Raw genomic sequence first — 21,555 nt, 5'->3', positions numbered from 1 at the left:
CTTCTGCACCGGCAGGCTCTGTCCCCCAAGTCGCCATGAGTGCTGCGAAGAAAACCAGTCAAGGAACACATCGTGTCGCCTCTGAGGCTTCTAAGAGGAACAGTTCATCCCAAACCTCTATGTCATCATCATTTTCTTCTTCTTCCAGTGCAGGACAAAAGACGAAAGGAAAGGAAAAGAACAGCAAGAAAGGCGCCACAGAATCAGAGAAGAAGAGTCGATTCAGGTATAGAGCCCATGTCGACGCTCAGCGAAAACTTCGAATTCAATGGACTGATAACTTCTCCCAGTAAATGGCTAACGCGCCGGTCAAATTTATCACCGCATGGCCACAAACCTTTGACAGAATCATCGAAGCTTCATCAATGTCAGATGAGAGTCGAAGACGTGAATGCCACCACGCCAGTGAACCAACAAATTGCTGCTGGGGAGCCGGGAAACGACGGCCACGAAAATCAGAGCCCAACAATTCAAGAACAACATCGAGAGAATGATTTAAGCAGCACACTCAGTCGATTGCAACATATCGAAGAGATACTGGAGCTCTTTGCTGTCAGCACAGCCCGCATGGATGCAACTCCTGCACAACCTCAGCAAAAATCAGTACCACAAACAAGAGCGGCCTCGACACAGACATCTCCAACTCAACTGCAAGAAGAGATAGGACACCAGCGCCTCCTTCACATCATCTCAGAATTGAACACCCGGTTAGATGCTCTGGAGATATACTCTTCGAATCTCGAGCGAATCAGTTACGTGCTGTCCGATTCAAACGAGTATTACCAACAAATGCAAAGTTCTTTCAGAGCAGAATCGTCCTCTTTGCAAAAGCAAATTCTCAAATCCGAGGCAGAGATTATTGCCCAACTTGATGCACGGCTGCGACAGTTCATGGAAGAAAGAGACAAACTCATAACGGATCAGCACGAGATAATAGAGGCTTTGAGTGTCCAACTCGGACAACGTGAGCAGGAAATTGCTTCCCTGAAGGAAGAAATACAACGATATGAGAGTGAAATTCGCTCTCTGCGCGTTGTAGTGAAGCAATATGAGGGGAAAATGCAAGAGATAGAGAGAGACATTGGGTGCCTTGAAGGGCAATGGGCCTGGATCCAGCCGTTAATTCAGCGTGCGAAGAGTGAAGGATGCTAGGAGAGAAATTGTTCTGGATAAACTTGCTATCAAGCAAACAATGTTCGAAATGGGGCCCTGGGGTTCAAAGTAGTACGCAGTAGAGGTTGTGAGCCGGCAAGGATTCAAGGCTAGGGTTAGGGTAAGTGGGATGCGTTGTTAGGTACTGTATTTATACAAGAAAACTCCCAAATAAAGCATAGCCGGATGAGGTAATGCAATTATCCATACTTTCCCATTAGGAAATTCCTGTAAGTTAATACTCCGCACTGCAAACATCCGAAGACCGAGCTCCTCCGCATCGGCATCTGCGATAAGATCAGAATTGCAGAAGCCTCGGTCGATTCCGTCGTGACCCGTCATCCTCGTGCTTTGGACTCAAGTTTTTTTAGGAACCTTGAATGCCTAACAAAACCATACCAACAACGATATGAACTCTAGCTTATCATTCAGAGGAGTATTCCAACCCTGACCGAGGCTTCCTTCTTCACCCCGCCCACTTTCATGTGCAACACCGCGACAGTGCCAGCATCATGCTGCAGTTCCGCACCCATGGCTTCAACGGGTCCGCCGTCAAATACTCGCCATTTTTCGACAACCGGTTAGCTGTAGCTGCATCTGCAAACTTTGGACTCGTTGGAAATGGGCGGTTATACATTTTAGAGCTGACCCCGAACGGCATTGTGCCTCTAAAACAGTATGTGCCCACAATCTCTGCGCAATTCAATTGTTTCACGCAGTTGGTGCTGACTCTCACCGGTGCAGTTTCACAACACAAGACGCACTCTATGACCTGGCTTGGTCTGAGATCCATGAAAACCAGATATTGACAGCTTCGGGAGATGGAGGCATTCGGTTATTCGACGGATCAGTAGATGAATTCCCCGTGCAGGCATGGAAGGAGCATAACCGCGAGGTGTTCTCGGTGCATTGGAACCTGGTTGCCAAAGACCGATTCTGCTCTAGTAGCTGGGATGGAACAGTGAAAATCTGGACACCGCAGCGACCACAATCACTTCTCACCCTTCCTACTCATAGCTGCACATACTCGGCGGCGTTTTCACCCCACTCGCCGGACCTCTTATCTTGCGTGTCTTCCGATTCGCATGTTCGAGTCTTTGATCTGCGGACACCCGCATCGGCTTCGAACCATCTCGCTGTTCAAATCCCCATCCATGCTACACCGCATCCTCCCGGCCCTCCCCCTGCTCCCGCCGCAGCAAAGGCCGGAGGCATGGTAGTTCCGCAGCCATCAGTCGCGCCATCTGAGTGTTTGACCCACGATTGGAACAAATACCGCCAGTCCGTCCTGGCGACGGCTGGCGTCGATCGCATTGTGCGGGTTTTCGACATACGTGCACCGCAACATGGTCCGCTCAGCGTCATGCCGGGTCATAACTATGCAATCCGCAAGCTGGCATGGTCTCCCCATCTTTCCAACCTGATCCTTACTGCGAGCTACGACATGACCTGTCGAGTGTGGGATGATCGATACGAGATGGTCTCTGGTGGCGATGCTGATCCTCTGCGCATGGGACCAGCTGGCGCCGTTATAGGTCAAGAACTTGGGGTAATGAATCGACATACTGAGTTCGTCACTGGTGTTGATTGGTGTCTTTTTGGTGCAGAAGGCTGGTGCGCCAGTGTTGGTTGGGATGAACAGGTATACGTCTGGGACGCTCGAGCAATAATGAAATGAGTGTGCCTATTCTTGCATATCAAGTATGGGGGCATCTGTATCTTATGATCACGACATCGCCTGAACGTCATCAATTGTACTGTTACTTATGGCTGGGATAGACCAAAGTGTTACCAACATCTTACCTGATCTGTATGTGTTCGATGACAAAAAATATATATATATATATATATAAAATTCGGGTATTGATGATACCACGGGCCGGCGTTCCACAAATACGGTATGGTGCTCTTTCCCTGATCGAGATTGTTGATTTCGTAGAATTGGGATTCTCCATTGGCATGATCTCATGGAATCCAGTTATATACATTTCAGGTTCCTAATCGACAGAGCAATCCTTTTCACATAAGAAAACACCATGAATGCTTACGACTTCATGAACCACGCCCAAAAGCGCCACCCTTTTCCATTTAACCACAAACGCCAACACGTGCCAGCCATAGAGTAGTTATTAGAACACAGTGTTATTGGTGCCGGGAGCAAACACGCTATATGCATCGCCCCGAGGTAGCAAATCGTCCGCCCTAGCCTGGACGATCATCTCTTCGGCCTCCCATCTCTTCCGAATCTTGGCCTTCTCTTCCACGGCCTTCCGGCCACCTCCAAACCATGACTTCTGAGCGCGCTGAGAAGCTTCCTGTTCCTCGCGCTTGGCATCCTTGATCAATTGTTGCAGCATCGTCTTCCAGTTCTGAAGCCCGACCTTGAGGCAGTCAGTGCATTTCTCGCGCTCCGGGGCTGCGCCCCTGCCGGAGCCCAGGCGAACAAGCGCTGATTCAGCGATATCAACGCTGTCACGGGTCCATGCAAGACCAGTCTCCCGCGAGGAAGATGCAAATAAAATTTCGCCAATGTAAGTCATCAGACCGGCTTCGTCGCAAAGAGATCCCTCGGATCGGACTGGAGGGGAATTTCCGTCTGAAGGGGGTGGGGGATAAACAACTGGTGTGAAAATCAAGACCAGTCTGTTGATAAATCGCTCTAGAGCGAAGGGGGAGCGCTCAACGACTTTCCGAGTCGGCTGTGTGTCTTTGCCCGGTGTCTGTGACATTTCTCGGCGTGCCTTGAGGACCGATGTGAAGATGGAGAGTGCATCAGAGAGCTTTCCCATCTTCGCATTGAGCACTCCCATGGCGGTGGACACCCGAATTACGTTTTCCGATGCTAAATCCGTCCCGTTGTTTTTCAGCACACCAGTCTTCTTATCCACCACATTTGCTGGGTCGCCAGACAGTCCCGACGTAGCAATATCCATTGCCCAGTCATACGTCTCTCGTGCAGTATCTAGCAAGCCTTTATATTGCAACCAATCCGCATAGGCCAATGCAGCATCAATCTTTTGTCTCGCATTGAATCCGTCTGTGGTGAGAATTTTCATGTAAAACACATCGGGGCTAGGAGACGTCGGAGTACAGTCCTCTTCATGCATAACGATGTTCTTGTTTCCGGGAAGTTTCTTCGGATGTGGATTCGATGGGCCAAGGACATATGCCGACGGTGCGGATATTTTATTCTTCCAATCTGTCATAAAGCCTTCAAGGTGCTCGGCAGCACGACCGGCAGCCATCAGGGCTTCAAAATACCCTCGCCGCCAAGGCTCGCTTTTTACCGAAACGTCCTTGCCCAGCTCCCCGACACCTTCAACGAACATCCCTCCCTCAAGTTTCTGTCGCACATCCTTTCCATCGATATTGGGATCCTCGCACCGCTTAATCACTTCATTGGCATACTCGGATACTCGCAGCCAATTGACCATGCGTTCCCCGACATCGCGCGGATTCAAAGCGGCCTGGGCCGATCTGAGAGCCCAGCGTGTTCGCCATGACCACTCTGGAGGTGTCGGCCACATATGCTCGATCTCGCCATGGTAAAGAGCAGTCTGGATTAGATAGATCATACAAACAATGGCGTAACTAGTCAAACCAATCCGCAAGCCGCGAGTAATGTTGCGTTTGTACACATTGCGGCGCTCTGTCGATATCAACCTCGTGAAATGCTGTCGCAGATGGATAGCCAACGGCAGTCGCCCTTGTGGAGAGGAAAGAAACGGCAATTGCGGTCGCGACGGTGCTGAAGGAACACCGCGAAGAGAGGACGTGAGGGTGTATGATCGCAGTCTGGAAGCTGGCCGTAAACGTAAGGCGGCCGGTATCCGCCTATTAAAGAACGGTGGGAGCATGATTATCGAAGCGCCTTCGCCAGGTTCGCTCTGCCATGGACAGCGTTCCCAGGAACATCCGGTTGGTTTACAATCTGAGCTGCAGTCCCGCGTCGATGATGCTGCTGCTGTAGCCCTTCGACACACGATTCAAAGTTTAAGCCAAGACTTTATCCATAAGCAGCAGCGCGCCAAGCCTATTGCAACCCTTCTAACCTTATTTTGCTTACTCGCACGATTGTAAAGGTTCCTGCAAAAGCCTAACGGATTCTTTTAAAGCTAACAAAGCTCGAAAGTGATCTTCAAAAATCAGACGAGATCTCACGTCTCGATTGAAGCCACAACTAGCGCGTAGCTAAACAGGAACATTTTCGCGAAGGAGAATGGACGATCGCCCCCGGCTACGGCTTCCGGCGTGTCCAAGCAGCGTGTGTCTTGGAACGCACGAGGACATTCCCCTTCTCATCAACCTCAACGTCTTCCCTAGCTAACGCTTCGTCGATACGTGATTTCACATCCTACACAAATCGAATCTGTTAGCACCAGAACGACAGAGAGTATGGTCGAGCTTGCAGGACGTACGATGAGCTTTTCTCCTTCCAGAATGGAAAACTGACTCAACGTTCGCAACCGTTCCCAAATCTGTTGGCGAGATGCGTAATAATTATCATCGACGGAAGTCTCCTGCACTGGTGCTTTGAACAACGTCTGTCCAGTTTCGGTGAAAACTTGCCGCCAGACATTATGTCGAAAGCGCGGAAGGCTATCGTCGAGCTCGTTCCAAATGATGTCCTTGACGACTAATTCCCAATGCGAGGATGGCGTCTCATCGCGGGTTGCGTTGTCTGGGCTGTTAGTGGCGTGGCTGAGAGAAAGGAGCGTAACTTACAGTCCTCAACATGCCATATCATCCCCAGATACCCGCCTGGCTTGAGGACGCGGTGAATCTCAGTCAGGGCTTCAAGATTGGAAAACCTTTACAACCGTCAGATTACTTCTAATTCCCAGGTTCTGTAGAGTGGTAAGCGAACCAATGAAATGCCTACATGTGTGTCTTCTGTTAGCATATCTCCCTTCTATTCGGACTAGCTTCTTCACGGAGGCGGCCGCAGACCTGCGCGACAAACACTGCATCGGCGGAACCCTGGTCAACAGGAATTTGATTCGCCCAGCCCTTCCGCACCTCTACTCGAGGTAGCTTTTTCTTCTCTAACTCCCGCCTCATGTCATCATGGGGCTCGACAGCAATGATATTGAATTCTTCCTGTTGCCTGGCGAGTGCCTCTGTGAACAAGCCCGTCCCCGCAGCAAGATCGACCACTGTGGCTCCATGTCGACCTTTGAGTTTCGCTCCAGACAGGAGGATATCAGTTTCCTCATCTGAGTAGGTTGGCCGATGCTTGTCGTAGGATGCAGCGTTTGCGAAGCCCTGTTGGGCTTGGGAGGGCAATGTCAATGGCATCACGCGCTATTTCGTCGAATATCGGCTTCGTATGAAATCAATGGAAAGAGGCATGTTGAAGCCGCGATACAGTGGTAGTTAATATGCGATATCGGACTTGATGCCGTTAATTCCGCCGTCTTCGCTGCGCTAAAATATCAAGCAGTCGGAACCATCCCGAAACAGATCATCGTCGTCGTTGACATCGTTCAAAGGGCAGAATGCTTCCGCGGACCCTGCCTTAACAACATCCCCTCGATGAGCTTGCTGACTTGCCAATCATTCTCCTAAATTCAGAATTCTTCCCATCGCAGAGGCACTTCTCCAGAACTTTTGTTGTCAGATATTGATCGGTTCGTCACCCTACTGGACTATACGATGGAGAGACCACAGTCTTAAACATCGCTTTCCTCGTTTTTCAATCTGCAACCCTCCGTAATGTGAAACATGGTATCGGCCCATTCTTGTAGTTATTCAGAGAAGCGAGCCTATATTGAATCTGGATACCATTACCCCACGTAGTAAATGGTGCCTACATACAGTGTGGTTTGATTCAGATTGTGCTCCGTAGGTAGCACCGGCGTGCTATTCTTGCTCAGTATTGAGGAATAACTGTCATGCCCGCGCTTTAAGGCTCTCGAGCCATAATTACTGCAGGACCGCTCTATGGCGCTCTTTGGCGGGCTAATCCTCTGGAAATGTTGTTATCTTTCTGGGCAATATGTAATTTCAGCTATGGGTATATTTGGAAGTTAGTACCCATTAAAAAGCTCTATGATGTGTAGTTCTCTTCGTAGTTCCTGATACTCACAGCAGAATCCTTGAAATACACTGCTCAACGGCTCATCATAGTCCCCAGTCATGACTCATGACGATGGTTGACGATGACGCAAGGTCAGTTGAAATTGGTTACAAGCCTCATACACATTTTGTTCTAGTTCAATACATCCGGACTTTTTCAACCAATCAGATATCATATTTATCGAGCTTTAGCCAATGATTATGAGGCCGGAGGAATCTCGTGGGTATTGCCGATTACAGTTGAGACACACCACTCTGGGAATTCTCCAAACTCCACAGATGTGCACGATGGGGCCTGTGGGTGATTGGACAAGATCAGGGTGCGATTATGCCATCAAGCCATAAATTCATAGGTCAGCCACGATCCACGACACCTCCACGGTCCGTCCGAAGACAGATCCATGTCGGTCGAAATGAGTACCGATGAACCGCAGTTGAATCCGCCAGTCTTGGGCGGCCCGCTACGAGGTACAAGTTGTTCATCACTGGTGGAAATGATATCGCGGGAATTGCAAGAGGCTGAAAGTCGAAGATTGAGGATACTGAATGGATGAATCATGAACCTGAGTTCACCTGGGACCTAAAATACAAAGCGTACCTTATCTGAACGTCTCTCGGCTCCAGACTCCAACCGAAGACTCCCGTCCAGTTCGTGATTGCACAGCAGTGTGGGGTTGCAGCACTCGCGCGATTCCAACATCGAATCTCACCAAAGTACAAAAGCCGACTAGAAGTACTCAGCGTAGAATACAAATCAGCTAACAGGCAAAGGGTCGTCCTCACCCACTTCGAGAATCCACTCGAAATCTTTGAACTGCCATGGCGACCACATTCGACGAAAAGATCCCCTTCTCCGGGAACAATCTTGAGTTCTACGGCCTGTTCAAGCAGGGATCTACCCCCGCGCGCCATGTGAACCCGTTGATTGTGCTGGTCCATGGAAGCAGTACCAAGCCCGGATACTTTGATAACAGATATACCTCGTAAGTGCGAATCATGATAGGTATAATGAACCAGGAGAGGTTGACAGGTGCTGTGCAATAGGGTCGTGAGGAGCTTCAGCAATATCGGCTACGATGTGTTGAATCTGGCCCGGCCAGGATATGGTGGCACGCCGGTACCCGCTACCAAGACGCCGTTGGCCGATTCAGCCCAGCCGATTATAGAGTTGATACAGAAAGTATATCGAGAAAAGTCGGGTGCGAGAGGAGGAATCGTCCTGATCGGACATTCCTTAGGGGCAGGACTGGCGCTGTCCATTGCTGCACGTGCAGACAAGGAGTCCTTCCCAGTACTGGGTGTTAGTTCATTGGGATGTCCGCCGACCAAGGAGAAACTCCACCTCTGGCCCGAGCCGGACCCCGAGCCAGATAATCCACGATTTGAGGTCCCGCAGACTCCGGAGAATATCAAGAGGTTCATGGGCGACCCTGATCAATTGGATCTAGACGCTTTGGCACCAGATGTTATTGAGGCTTGCTTCGAGCCAGGCATCAAGTCAGAAATCCAGGAAATCGATGTTGCAGGTCATTTCGAACGATTCACTCAGGATATCATACCGAAAATTTCCGTAAGTGTCTTCAGACAGAACCTTCCCAGATATGCTAATCAGACAGATCCCGGTGCAAATCCTGGCGGCCGAGTCGGACTTGTTTTGGACCACTATCGAAGAGGGGAAGCCAAAGTTTGAGAAATTCGTTCGCTACTTCACCGGGACGTCGGACATTGAATCGCAAATCCTTGAAGGTGGCGCTCACGATTTTGAGCTGTCGCGCGCCCATCCCAAGCTTTTTGAGGTCAGAAGAAACTTCGTTGAACGACTGGTATGGTTGAACTAAAGATTGACTTGTATTTTGTGACTATGTATTACTCATATGCTTCCTAGGTAGCGAAGGGTGTCTCTATTAGCGTCCAGAATACTGCCTTCACGTCCGTCCCTGTCCTAGATTATGCCCAAACACGGTCCCCGGAAACACTCCCTGCATTCCTGGCCGCTCTCAAGGAAGCAATCGTCAATGTCGGTTTCTTCTACCTGAGAAATACGGGCATTCCCGAGGATGTTCAAGCCAAGTTCGTCGAGCAATCGATCGCATTGTTCAATCTTCCACTCGAGAAAAAGCTGGAAATCGAAATGGTTAATAGCAAGCATTTTCTCGGATATGCTCGACTGGGTCAGGAAATCACCGCCCTGAAGAACGACTACCGAGAGCAGTTTGACGTAAGTCCAAGTTATGAGGTCAAAGTCCAGCTACTGAGGCAACAAATACTAGTTCGCAACTGAACTTCCTGCGCCCGGACCTGACGAGCCATTGTACCGGAACTTGCGTGGTCCCAACCAGGTTTGTTTTTTGCTCCTCTGCAGGGGCATTTGGCTAATATGTTAATCAGTGGCCTGATCCAAAAGCTTTACCGGAATTCCGATCGGCTATTGAAACATATTTGGACCATATCGACAGTCTAGCGTCATCTTTCAAAAGTCTTGTTGCACGCGCGTTGGATCTCCCACCGAATGCATTTGATCAGTTTTTCGACCATCCTCAGCAGAACAAGCTCAAGCTGATCAAGTATCCTAAGCCGACTTCTCCTGAGCAGTACCAGGGTGTTGGTCCTCACAAAGACTCTTGCTTCCTTACCTTCCTCATGCAAGGCACTCCACACAAGGGTCTCGAAGTCCAAAACAAAGCCGGCGACTGGCTTCCTGTGAACCCTATTCCGGGGACCCTCGTCATCAACATCGGGCGTGCTCTCGAGGCCATCACGCATGGTGTCTGCACTGCAACTACCCACCGCGTCAGACTAGATCCGGGCAACTACGTTGACGAAAATGGAAAGGATCTTGGTCCGCGCTACTCCTTCGCTGTCTTTCAAGGCGTGAGTCTCGATCTGAACGCGGACAAGATTTCACTCGATATTCCCGCCCACATCCTTGACCTTGTTAAGGATGAGAAAGTCCGCTCCGATGCGGAAGCTACGTTCAATGAGATGTTCAACGGCAATATTGGCGAGGGAACCCTGATCGCTCGCATCACAAGCCATCAGGATGTCGCTGCCAGATGGTATCCGGATCTGTTGGAGAAGGCCTTGAAGGCGCAGAAAGAAAGATATAAGTAATCACAAACAGATCCTGTACGAGTTGCGGAGTGCATGTCCTTGATCTGGATTTGAATGCCAATGCATGAATGGTTTCTGTCAGCTCTTTGACGATTCTCCTATCTCATAGAGTCTCTCGATCGAATCACGACATCTTACTCGACAACGCGCCCGTCATATCGGTTAAATGCGAAGAGAAGAAGAAATCAGATGTTCCCTCATTGCTCGGGATGGTCGCCGATTCGTCCGAGGGGTGACTTACTCCGTCGAGGGAGCAACTTGTTAGGGCAAGGGATTATGCCTCTACCTGATAAAGTACTCCGTAGTTACTAGAATCAATACGCGTAACTACATTCGGAACTGTGAGTTCAGTGACGCGTAATTTTGGCAATGCCAAGACGGACTATTGAGGCCGAGAGTTCGACTATACCCAAATAAATTTAGTGTAAGCCATCACTTCGACAATTCGACATCGAACTTTAGGGAGAACTGGAGAAGTTAAGAACAAGCCGAGCTCTTGAGCACAGGGCAAAGATCAGTTGCTGGCTTGTTGCCGTACATCTTACGAGTCCCCATACGGAGTACAATCTGCCGATGGGTCACGATGTTGTTAAAATTATCATACTCCTGATTCGAGCATATTCATCAAACTACGGAGTACTAAAGTATGAGCCAACGCAAGCAACCGAAGACTGTACAACGAGTGATCGCATGAGTATGAAGCCCTGAGCACTCATCCAAACCGATTTTTCCGACACAATGTTGGCTCGATGACTCTCGACCACATGGCCCAGTTTCCGAACGCCTCCCCTCAAACCCTTGAGCCACCACCGCCGTATACAGAACGGGATTTCCGGATCCGCCGAAAGCCGGTCGGCAACAACAGGCCTGAACATGGTCTTGAGGTACCTCGCCCGACTACCGCCGTGCAAACGGCATGTTCCCAAACCCAATTCCATCAGGCCGATTTCTCAGGCGGACCCGTAGGGACGAAGTCCTTCGATGGGTTATCAGCGGGAGCACGGCCAAAAACAGCTGGCAATGAGACCCGTGCCATGCATCCAGCATGGACTTCGCCAGCCATTGGGACGGCATCATTTCAGAGCTCTTCCAGCTCTGACGCATTGGATAATCGGGGTGCAACGTCGGCCGCGACTTCAAAAAAGTCCAGCTTTGCTCAAAAGGCATTGGAGGAGACCAAGTACTTTGTCGGAGGGTTGATCGAGCATCCTACAGAAGGTAACAAGCATTATACCATTCTTCGCCATTCGCATGGCATTGTGTTCTATCGAGGGCCAAACACCTACGTTGTGATATCGATCTTTTCGGATACGCCGCTACCGCAAGACCGCACGTTATGGCTCCAGACCAAAGGATTCACCGGCAAAACTGGGATGAAAGCCAAGGCCTTCTTTGGATTCAACGATGACTGGATCAACGTGACACCCAACATGAGAATCGGGCCTGATCAAATCAAGGCTCGTGATGAACGTGCTTGGCAGCGAGATATTGCCAAGTTCAAAAAGAAAGCACCGCGCCAAGTAAGAGAACGACATCAGCTACGGGAGACAATCATCATTCGCGTTCCCGTGGAAGCAGAAGATGGATACTACCACGTCGTTCTCTGCGCCGGTGAGAAAAAGAAGGTCCTTTGTACAAGTCCCGTATTTCGAATCCTATCAACGTCTTCCGACCCCTCCGTTTTTCGGGGAGCCAGTTTGAGTACCCTGCCTCTTGAGCTAGGTGCATGGGTAGCAAGTCTATACACAACTGGCGCTGTGGAGACATTTCTATCACCAGTTACGGATGCGCTCAGTCCCGTCCTCGATCCATTATCTCATGCGCAATTTGCAGCTGAGGCTGCATGTGCAACGAGCGGCACTGATGACCGACTTGACGATGCACAGGAACGCCTCCAGCTGGCGGCGAATGCACCTTACCAAGGAACACCTGCTGCCCAGATCGATGTGGAGGCAGGGCCTGCTCAACCTTATCCGATCAAATTCATGGCGAAGTCGAATCTCAACCAGCCGATGCATCATGGACATGCCGGGCCCATGAAGCGGGATCTGGTTGGCGTGCCATCCAAAATCCTCCAACGTCTAAAGGGAGTCTACTTTGGTTGGGCACGTCCAACTGGAGGAGAGTCACTAAAACCGACACCGGTCCCTGCCGAAAGCTACAATCTACATGGGAATTGGCAACAAGTAATTGTCTCGGCTGCACCAGCCTATCTTGCGACCCGTGAGAGAATTTCCGACATACGCACGGAGAAGGCATTTCGAACCCACGCTTCAATTGTGTTTCTAGATGAGGACATTCCGCTCGCCTCGCAACTGGAAATTGAAGTTCGCATCATGGGATTCATACGTCCACCGGAACCGCCCCATGGACAGGAAAATGCCAACTTCGCAGCAATTGAAGAGCGGCGATTACTTTTGGACGTGTACGACAGATCCTTGGCTCGCGACATTCTCGATCATCCAGCATGGGGCCCCGATGCGGTCCCTCGTCTCACACGTGCCAAAACCGATTCACCGGAGGTGAATCCAACCTTAATAGAACGAACGATGACAGGACTGGCATTGGCACGCATCAAGAGTGAACAGGCATTGAGCAAAGTGCCGCTTCACCGCATCGGAATGCGGACGGGTTCAGATGAATGGAGGGAAAAGAATGTCGATGTCCGCGGTTTCTATATCCCACGATGAACCGCCTGACTTGTGTCAAATGCCCATCCGCACGGAATGGACTATTAGGTACTAGTCAATTTCAGAGTACTTCAGCCAAGCTTGAGAGTAATCATTAATCCTAATCATGATCTCCTCATTCATGCTGTAACTGGTAGGCTACCTGCGCCTAGGCATGATTCTAGAAGTCGAGAATTTGTCGGTCCCGGCCGACGTACGAGTACGTCATGGACCGCGAGCTATCAGATGATAAACAACGAATTGCTGATTGGACGCATGTTTCTTGCTCCTCTCCAGGCACCGGGAAATATCTGGTGGAGACCTCCGAGTCATTTCGTTTCTTCCGATCAACGATCCGATTTGATCTTGTCGTCCAGTCCAGATTCATGCACCAAATGCTTGAGCTCGGTGCACGTGGGAGTGATTGGGAGCCCAGTTCGACATTGCATTATGAACAATGCTTATTCGACAGGCTTGGTTCCTCCACGCGTTGTCGGCAGGACGCCAATGGCGTTCGACGCGCTTGTGCAAAAGCGTACTAGTGACAGGCACTACCGAGTAGTTCACTCCACCTCTTTACTCCGTACTATGAGCCGGAAATAAAGATCACGGGTGTTGTGCATTTCGTTCGGTAGGCTGGCTCTCACACGAATCATGGAAACGGCATGTGCTACGATACTGAATTGCTATTCGCTTAGATCAACTTCGGATCGAGGAAGATGTCGTTGGGATCTCATTCTACCGAGACCCCAGTCAATGGATCATCAATTGGAAGCTCAAGATGGAATCCGGGTCTCGTGCTACTTATACAGCTCACTCCCACCGTGAGCCCGGGGGAGGTAGAATCAGAGTCGCGGCCGGGGCTCAATTGTTCGGATCACGGCGAATAGAACGTCAACGAAATGTTGATTCAAGACTGGCTCCTGCTAGGCCTGCTCGCTGGTCCGGTGACTGCCTCCTGGGCAGGCAACCTCAATTACCGTAGCCCTTCGCTGAACCATCCGTCCCTTGGCATCTCGCTGCACAAGGTAGCTAAGCGCAGCGAAGTCCCTTCCGATGGGGAGGTTACTTCCTTTAAAGCCGAGCAGCTGAACTTTACTCATGGCGTTGCGTCTGGAGATCCCTATGCGACCTCGGTGATTCTCTGGACTCGCGCAGCGCCGTCGTTGGAGGCATCCGACGACAATTCGTCTACCACGGGCGCAGTGCCGATGTATAATCCGGTCCCGATCTACAGGTCCCACGACGGCAAACACATCTCGAAGGCGCCGGTGTGCCTTGAGTGGAAGATTGCCAAGGATAAGAGGCTGAGGCATGTCGTGGATTCGGGTACCGTCTTTACCAGTTCTGATATCGACTACACGGTTAAGGTACGGTGGAGACTTCCTATTTCCCAGATAAGGCTTGGAATTGACAAAAGTAGGTCGAGGCAACGAATCTTGAGCCGTTCACAACTTACTACTACCAATTCAACATCTGCAGGTCCAACAAGAAGAGCCCGCTTGGTCGTACAAAGACCGCACCTCGTCCGAGAGACGCCGTTAAGCAACTGAACTTGGCAGTCTTTTCATGCAGCAACTACCGTACGTTTCAATCCTTGTCAATGGTGGACATTCTCCTGATTGAATCAATTAGCGTTTGGCTTCTTCAACGCCTATGGCAACGTGGCTCGTAAAGACTCGGTCGACTATGTCATCCACTTGGGGTATGCCTTTGGAAGGTGATTTCGATGAGTTGTTGCTAATAAATGCAGTGATTATATCTACGAGTACAAGAACGGGCATTAGTAAGTTTCTGTTCGGACCCATGTACGGGAATGTCCACGCTGACTCCAGTAACAGTGGCTGGGGTGACAGTATCGGCCGTATTCCCAAGCCCGACAAAGACATCTTCACGCTCTACGACTATCGTGAGCGACACGCGACTTACCGCACCGACCTCGATTTGCTGGAACTTCATGCGAACTTTCCTTGGATTCCGGTGTGGGATGATCACGGTATGGCGACTCCAAAACAAAGATATATTCTAATAGTGGTTCGCCCAACTGACCTCACGTAGAGATTGCCGACAATACCTACCGAGACGGTTCTTCCGGACTCAACAACACAGAGGCCTCATTCATCGAGGATGGCGGCATCTCGGTTGACCAGCGGAAGATGAACGCAGTCCGTGCGTACTTTGAATGGCTACCAATTCGGTATGTAACGATGCTTCAGATCAGCGAAGTAGCAGTTATTGAACTCTCTTCACAGTCAGGTCGAGCTCGATGACAACTTGCGAATCTGGCGGCGCTTCCAGCTGGGCGACCTGATCGACCTGATCATGCTGGACACGCGCGCGTACGACCGATCCATTACCGATCTCTACTGGAACACGGATTACGTGAAGGAGATCTCCAACGATGCTGGCCGCACCGTCATGGGGCATCGGCAGGAGAGTTGGTTCTACCGCACTCTGATCGATTCCAAGAAGCGGGGGGCGATTTGGCGCATCATTGGAAGTCAAATCAGTAAGTTAACATTTCTATTCAAAAAAATATAGCACTCGTGGAACAAACGCTGAGACGCTATATTGAACAGTCTTCTCCCATCTCAACCTCTCCGTCATGATGGGCGAGGAGAACCCACTCAACTACGACGCCTGGGACGGCTACCAAGCCAACCGCAACCGAACCTTCAAGACCCTCTACGAGAACAACATTGGCAACAACATCTTGATCGCCGGCGACTCCCATGCCAACTGGGTCAGCGACCTGGTTTGGCTCGACGAGCATCACTACAATGACAAGACGGGAGCTGGATCTATCGGCGTCGAATTCGCCGGCACGGCGGTTACCTCTCCATCCTCATTCGGCCAAAACATCACCATTGCCGAGTCGCGCAACGTCTCCGAGGCTTTGGTAAAGGGGAACCGAGAATTGCAGTGGTCAGAGGGTTACTACCGTGGATACTTTGAGCTCCACGTCGCCCGCAAGGACCTCACGGCGCGGTATTACGGCGTGCCCACGAATCTGAAGAGAAGCCCGGCAGAGGTTTCCCTCGCGAACTTCACCGTTCGGAGCGGTGAAAACCGTCTGCACAGGCCTATTGCCGGTGGTGTCGTGGAGAATGGCTTCTTGAAGTATGGAAATGTGCGGCCAACTAATTTGACGGTCGATACCGAGACTGGAGAATGGTCTGTATATCATTTGTGATGTTTTCTTTTCTCATAAAAGCGACACTAGTCTATGGTGATACAATAATAAAGAAATCTTTGGTTTGGTACAGGAAGGGCTCGCAAATCATTTCCCATGCCAACCACCCGATCATATCACAGCCCAACCAACTGGCTACAAGCTAGCCTTCCCTCTCGACTCAAACGGAAGAACCAGAGCAATCAGGCCAGCAGCAATAAACAGCGCACCACTGACATACACCGGGACGGCACTCTCCAAGTTCGCAAACATGGCCACGATGGGCGCCATAATGCCAAAAACACGATTCGCCGAAGCTGTGATAGCATTACCCGTGCCACGGTCTTTTGTCGGAAAGACCTCGGGCGTGTAGGCGTAGAGCACCGCGTACATGATGTTACTCATGAAGCTGTAGGCGCAGTTCCAGCCCAGAAGCGCATTGGAGCTGCGTGCTGTCGTTGACGCGAAGAGGAAGATACCCGTTAGTGCCGTAGAGATGGATAGAGCACCTTTACGGCCAAAGTTGGGGAGTTCAACCAGCAGGCCACCCAGTAGGCAGCCGGGTACACCGAGCACGGCAATGATCAACGAGTTCCGGTACGTGATGTAGGTCGACCCGTCGCCAAATTGCACCCCGCGAGTGCTTTGGAGATATGGCAAAAAGGCGTTGTATAGCGGGAAACCCAGTCCGATGAAAGCCCAGAGTGTGGTCACCAGCACGGTGGAAATGGCCATCTTGGGGGTGGAGAAAAGCGACCGGACATGCTCCAGGTTGAGCTTTTCGAGCTTTCGTTGCAGCGCGGCAGTCGCGGATACTCGGTAACTGTCTTCAGCGGCCAGGCTGTCGAATCGAGTGAGATCTTCCAGCTGGAGGGTTGAGACTTTGCCGTTGCGTCGGGCCACTTCATGAACCACAGCCACTGCCTCCGCATCTTTGCCCCGGGACATGAGGAACTTTGGCGACTCATAGATGGTGAAGAAGACAAATCGTGAGATGAACATGAACATCGCGATGCCTCCCATGGCGATCATGAAATACCGCCATCCCATGTTGTTTTCCTTCGTACATGTAGTACCCTCCTCGCAGGTTAGATTGCCGAGCAATGGCCAAGCAACCAGGTTGGCGAGCAGCTGGGCAAGCGCCCAGTCAACCGAGAGTATAGTCAACAGGAATTGATGCGACGCGGGCAAAAACTCTAAGAAAATAGCCGAGTCTACAGGTAGATTACCACCCACGCCCACAGACCACAGCGCTGCAAAGGTGCATATTGCGGCAAAATTCGGCGACCCAGCGGCTACCAAGCCGAATATAGATGTCAGGCCAATCGTGAGATTGAATCCCCAGCGACGCCCAAAGATATCGCAGCCAAACCCCCAGAAGATAGCACCCACCAGCAGCCCTATATTCTGCGCAAGAGTCAAAATGGGGGGTCGCGATGCGCCGAACTCATTTGAGGCCGGTCCCAGAATCAACGATGTGACGATGGGCCAGAGGTTATCGCTCGCCCAACCAAACCCGATGACGACGAACAGTTGCCATTGATATCGGCCCATGCCAATCTCCCTGATGGCACGATTCAACACACGCGCTTTGGCTTCATAAACCGGATCAAAGGTGCCCTTCGGCAGGGTCCCGTCGTCGATATCCGATGATGCATCGGTGCTGACATCTGGATCAGAGGACGGGAGCGCTCTGTTGGTATCGAGAACGTCGTTATCCTTGCGGGACGACATGGTTCGTATCCCTACCCTTGGGGATCAAGTCCCAGCACTGTAATCAAGCCAACACCTCCGCGATAACCATGAAGCTGGCAATGACAACATCTTTGGGAAAAAAAAAATATTTAAGCTCATCGAAGGGACAGTTGCACGGACACCAAAATACGATGTCATTTTCCGCGCGTTTAACAGGCGGGGTGTTACAAGCAAATGCGGGTTGTGTTCCACTCCTGCTTGTATCCATGCAACTCAGTAGACCAGCCGCATGTAGCTGCAGAGCTACTAAACTCAAATGACGTGATCACATCCAAACCGCGCGCGATAAGCCTCGAATCAGAATCAAAATGACGGATGGAAAGTGGATGCATCTCCAACTGATCTGCTCGGTACTTGACGTTTACAGGCTACAGCAATTACGAGTGCTATCTAATTTAGAGCTAGGCTGATGGAAGACGCTTTCGGCGCTCGAGATGGAAGGCTTCTAGGCTTTGGGAGCTCAGATTGATGGATCTGCAAGAAGCATGATTGATAAGCTGCGATCTGCAGCCATGTTGACCACCTCAGGTATCCTCTGGCCATGCCTCGGACCAGGAAGAGCTTACTACTCGATTTCTCTCATCACGGGTTGTTTGATCTACGAGTAGTCAGTGATAATCATCGGACAGTCAACATCATTAAGCACCTCGTTCGACCACAGGATGGATGAACGCCGTTGGCGGGAGGGGGTTTCGAATGGAAAGGCTAGAGATTCAGGCTAGCTCCAAATAGGAAATGGCATGCGTACGGAGTATTTACTCCGTAGTGCCCCTAAAATGGTATGGTTCGGAATGTGATTAGTAATCCGCAATGTGCTCTTGGCATTGAATTTGACAGGACACGAGAATTACGTCGAATCCCATGTCCATTTCATCGAATCCCCAGTCCACTTCGCTGCTGGCAGCCCTAGCTCAAACCTTGTGGCCTGCTTATTTCAGGGGTTTTTTTTTTTTCCAACATCATTAGTTCCGTAATGTATACACCCTTGCCTCCCACGGGCGCAAATTAGTGGTGTATTCCAGTTTGTTTTCGCAGACTTCGTAATTCGCAATCACAAGAACCGCCATGTCGATGTCAATCTCATTCGGGATCTCAAAAACAGCTGGGTCGTCGGAGAAATTACAGACAACCAGCGTTCGGAACGGACCCTGGGCTCGGAGGAACGCAAGGATTTGCTCATGGTAGGGATTGAGTTGCATAAAGGCTCCGTAGAACTGAGAGATGAGTGGTCAGCAAATCTCTGACGCTCTTGCGGGAGACAACTGGAGAAACTCACCATCAATGGATGTTGCTTTCGCACTTGAATAAGTTTCCGGTAATAATTCAGCACAGAGTCCGAGTCCTTCTCCTGGATGTATACATTGATGTCCGCATATGTGCTGTTCATTCTCAACCACGGTTTCACTCCGGGTCCAGTGAATCCACAGTTAGGGCTGGTGTCCCAATGCATGGGCGTTCGAACATTGTCGCGGCTCTTCTTCTGAATTGAGTACATCACGTCTGACATGTCCGGCTCACCGCCACCGGCCTCTTTCTTTCGTCGTTCGTATTCACTGGGATTGTCAATTCAGGGACCTCTCCAGAGAGAACACGAGATGGAACAGAGCTTACGCTTTGTAATACTGATGGGTCTCAACGTCGCTATAGTCCTCGATTTTCCAGCCCTCAGGATGTGGCATTCCTAGCTCCTGGCCTTGGAAGATATAGACAGTACCGCGCATAGTCAAGAGAAATGTTGCGAGAAGTTTCGCGCACGCGGCGCGATATCTTGGGTTTTCTGTACCGAACCTTGATACACAGCGAGGCTGATCATGGTTTTCGATGTACAAGGAATTCCATCCTATGTCCACTGTCGGCAAGATATCACGAGGCCGATGGCGATGAGCACTCACCATGATTTCCGAGCATATGCTGTTGCCAAACACGCATCACCCGACCCAATTCCGGGATCGAGAACTTGCGAATATTCCACTTATTTCCTTTTTCCGCATCGAGGCCCATGTGATCGAATTGGAAAACCATGGAGAGTTCGCGTCGGTCCTTTCCAACATATTCACTAGCCTGGAGTTCGGACACCCCGCAAGGCATCTCGCCAACAGAGCAGCAGTTGTACAGGCTTAGGGCTTCTCGGTTGATTTGATTGACATACTTGTGAACATTCGGCCTAAGGAAGCGTGCGTCAGTATTCGGGTTTATATGAGGGTTTCCCAATGTCTTTCCACCTTACCCATTCGTAAATAGTGGCACTGCTGGCTGCTCATATTGATCAGGGTTGACGATTGGAGCGTCTGGAAGATCTGGTGGTTTCGAGATGAGATTGATGACATCGAACTTTGATCGGAACCAGTTAGTTCCTTGGCTAAGCTTCTCAAGTCACTCCAACGGTCAACATACCCGAAAGCCATCAGTCCCTCGATCTCCCCAGAACCGAATTACTTCGCACACAGCGTCTCGGACAGCTGGTGTGTCCCAGTTCAGATCCGGTTGTGATGACGAAAAGAGATGCAAATCTTTCAAAACTTCATAAGCTTCAGACATGAAATATCCGGCACACATACGTACACCACTCGTCTGTCGCTTCATCATAAGTCCATGCCGGGCCTAAGTGTTGTTGATATTTTAGCAACCGCTCTTTGATCAAGATAAATATTTCTGCTAGCTGACCTCCGAATAGACTTTCCCAGTTATTGGGAGGTAACTTCTCTCCGTTTTTCCCAATCTTTCCTTTCCTCCAGAAATACCAATCTCTTTTGGGCGAGTCTTTGCTTTTCTTTGATTCCAGGAACCATGGATGCTGTTTTAAATTAGGCGGACTCTAAATCCATAGCTATGGCTATCTCACCTGGGAGCTTGTATGATTGAAAACCATGTCCATCATGATTTTCATATCGCGCATATGAATTTCCTCGCAAAGTGCATCCCAATCATCCATGTTTCCAAACAACTTATTGATGGATGTGTAATTTGCTATATCGTAACCCTGATCCTCCATTGGGGATTCGTAGATTGGTGTCAACCATAGCATATCAACCCCAAGCTTTTTGAGATAGTCCAGGCGCTTAATAATTCCGCGGAGATCTCCGATGCCGTCGTTGTTGCTATCTTGGAAAGACTGTACGTATATCTGATAGATTATGCTTTCCCGCCACCATACGCGGTCAAAGTCCATAATCGACGGCATATAGGGGTTGATTCCCCTGACGTTCGGCTTCCTTCTCTCCTGCGCCATGATCGTAGAATAGTTTGCGAACAACTGGTTCTGTTGTGGAAATTGGAGCGTGCTCTGATATAGTGGCAGAAGAGCACTGAAGCGCCTTGCCCGGGTCCTCAACTGGAGAAATTGACTTTCAATGAATCTGGAGCAGATTATCACCTTCATTGGGACATCGAGCCAAATGAAACATGGAACACTGACGAGTTCAGACAGGTATAAATGACAGTACCGGATGAATTGAAGACGTAGCGATGATGAATCTCCGTAGTCCCAAATCGCTTTGTTGTTCGGTTCTCTATCTCACGGAATTGGATCCCGCATATATATTGGTATTCGCTCATCATTCTGATTATCATAAACATGACTTCAAGAGGAGGTGGCACCAATCGCCGAAATTTCTTTCC

The 21,555-nt window shown here is 50.2% G+C and overlaps 8 protein-coding genes across 8 annotated transcripts; 4 read left to right on the top strand and 4 right to left on the bottom strand.

Annotated features, from left to right (window-relative positions):
• Positions 1–1,664: 1,664 nt before the first annotated feature.
• VTN49DRAFT_300 (uncharacterized protein) lies at positions 1,665–2,830 on the top strand (the record flags this gene model as incomplete). The annotated part of the gene is made up of 2 exons (XM_069410788.1): positions 1,665–1,828; positions 1,897–2,830. The coding sequence occupies 2 exons, from the start codon at positions 1,665–1,667 to the stop codon at positions 2,828–2,830; spliced, it is 1,098 nt and encodes a 365-aa protein (XP_069271474.1).
• A 451-nt stretch (positions 2,831–3,281) lies between these two features.
• VTN49DRAFT_299 (uncharacterized protein) lies at positions 3,282–5,009 on the bottom strand (the record flags this gene model as incomplete). Its single annotated transcript, XM_069410775.1, has 1 exon — positions 3,282–5,009. One exon carries the CDS (start codon positions 5,007–5,009, stop codon positions 3,282–3,284), a length of 1,728 nt encoding a protein of 575 aa, XP_069271473.1.
• Positions 5,010–5,389: 380 nt separating this feature from the next.
• VTN49DRAFT_298 (uncharacterized protein) lies at positions 5,390–6,450 on the bottom strand (the record flags this gene model as incomplete). The annotated part of the gene is made up of 5 exons (XM_069410764.1): positions 5,390–5,506; positions 5,571–5,833; positions 5,878–5,963; positions 6,035–6,042; positions 6,103–6,450. The coding sequence occupies 5 exons, from the start codon at positions 6,448–6,450 to the stop codon at positions 5,390–5,392; spliced, it is 822 nt and encodes a 273-aa protein (XP_069271472.1).
• Positions 6,451–8,049: 1,599 nt separating this feature from the next.
• On the top strand, positions 8,050–10,341 carry VTN49DRAFT_297 (uncharacterized protein; the record flags this gene model as incomplete). Its single annotated transcript, XM_069410753.1, has 6 exons — positions 8,050–8,213; positions 8,275–8,800; positions 8,847–9,053; positions 9,116–9,448; positions 9,501–9,569; positions 9,619–10,341. 6 exons carry the CDS (start codon positions 8,050–8,052, stop codon positions 10,339–10,341), a joined length of 2,022 nt encoding a protein of 673 aa, XP_069271471.1.
• Positions 10,342–11,105: 764 nt separating this feature from the next.
• Positions 11,106–13,031, top strand: VTN49DRAFT_296 (uncharacterized protein; the record flags this gene model as incomplete). The annotated part of the gene is made up of 1 exon (XM_069410742.1): positions 11,106–13,031. The coding sequence occupies one exon, from the start codon at positions 11,106–11,108 to the stop codon at positions 13,029–13,031; it is 1,926 nt and encodes a 641-aa protein (XP_069271470.1).
• An 881-nt stretch (positions 13,032–13,912) lies between these two features.
• VTN49DRAFT_295 (uncharacterized protein) lies at positions 13,913–16,203 on the top strand (the record flags this gene model as incomplete). Its single annotated transcript, XM_069410731.1, has 8 exons — positions 13,913–14,380; positions 14,434–14,593; positions 14,646–14,715; positions 14,764–14,796; positions 14,852–15,006; positions 15,069–15,207; positions 15,263–15,519; positions 15,590–16,203. The coding sequence occupies 8 exons, from the start codon at positions 13,913–13,915 to the stop codon at positions 16,201–16,203; spliced, it is 1,896 nt and encodes a 631-aa protein (XP_069271469.1).
• Positions 16,204–16,338: 135 nt separating this feature from the next.
• Positions 16,339–17,916, bottom strand: VTN49DRAFT_294 (uncharacterized protein; the record flags this gene model as incomplete). Its single annotated transcript, XM_069410720.1, has 1 exon — positions 16,339–17,916. One exon carries the CDS (start codon positions 17,914–17,916, stop codon positions 16,339–16,341), a length of 1,578 nt encoding a protein of 525 aa, XP_069271468.1.
• Positions 17,917–18,899: 983 nt separating this feature from the next.
• On the bottom strand, positions 18,900–21,166 carry VTN49DRAFT_293 (uncharacterized protein; the record flags this gene model as incomplete). Its single annotated transcript, XM_069410709.1, has 9 exons — positions 18,900–19,151; positions 19,214–19,490; positions 19,549–19,777; positions 19,830–20,101; positions 20,165–20,268; positions 20,332–20,447; positions 20,500–20,538; positions 20,602–20,731; positions 20,780–21,166. The coding sequence occupies 9 exons, from the start codon at positions 21,164–21,166 to the stop codon at positions 18,900–18,902; spliced, it is 1,806 nt and encodes a 601-aa protein (XP_069271467.1).
• Positions 21,167–21,555: the final 389 nt, after the last annotated feature.

This window comes from Thermomyces lanuginosus, assembly GCF_041956635.1.
Source record: "Thermomyces lanuginosus strain ATCC 200065 unplaced genomic scaffold VTN49scaffold_15, whole genome shotgun sequence".
Lineage (NCBI taxonomy): Eukaryota > Fungi > Ascomycota > Eurotiomycetes > Eurotiales > Trichocomaceae > Thermomyces > Thermomyces lanuginosus.
This window is presented reverse-complemented; position numbering and strand designations above follow the sequence as displayed.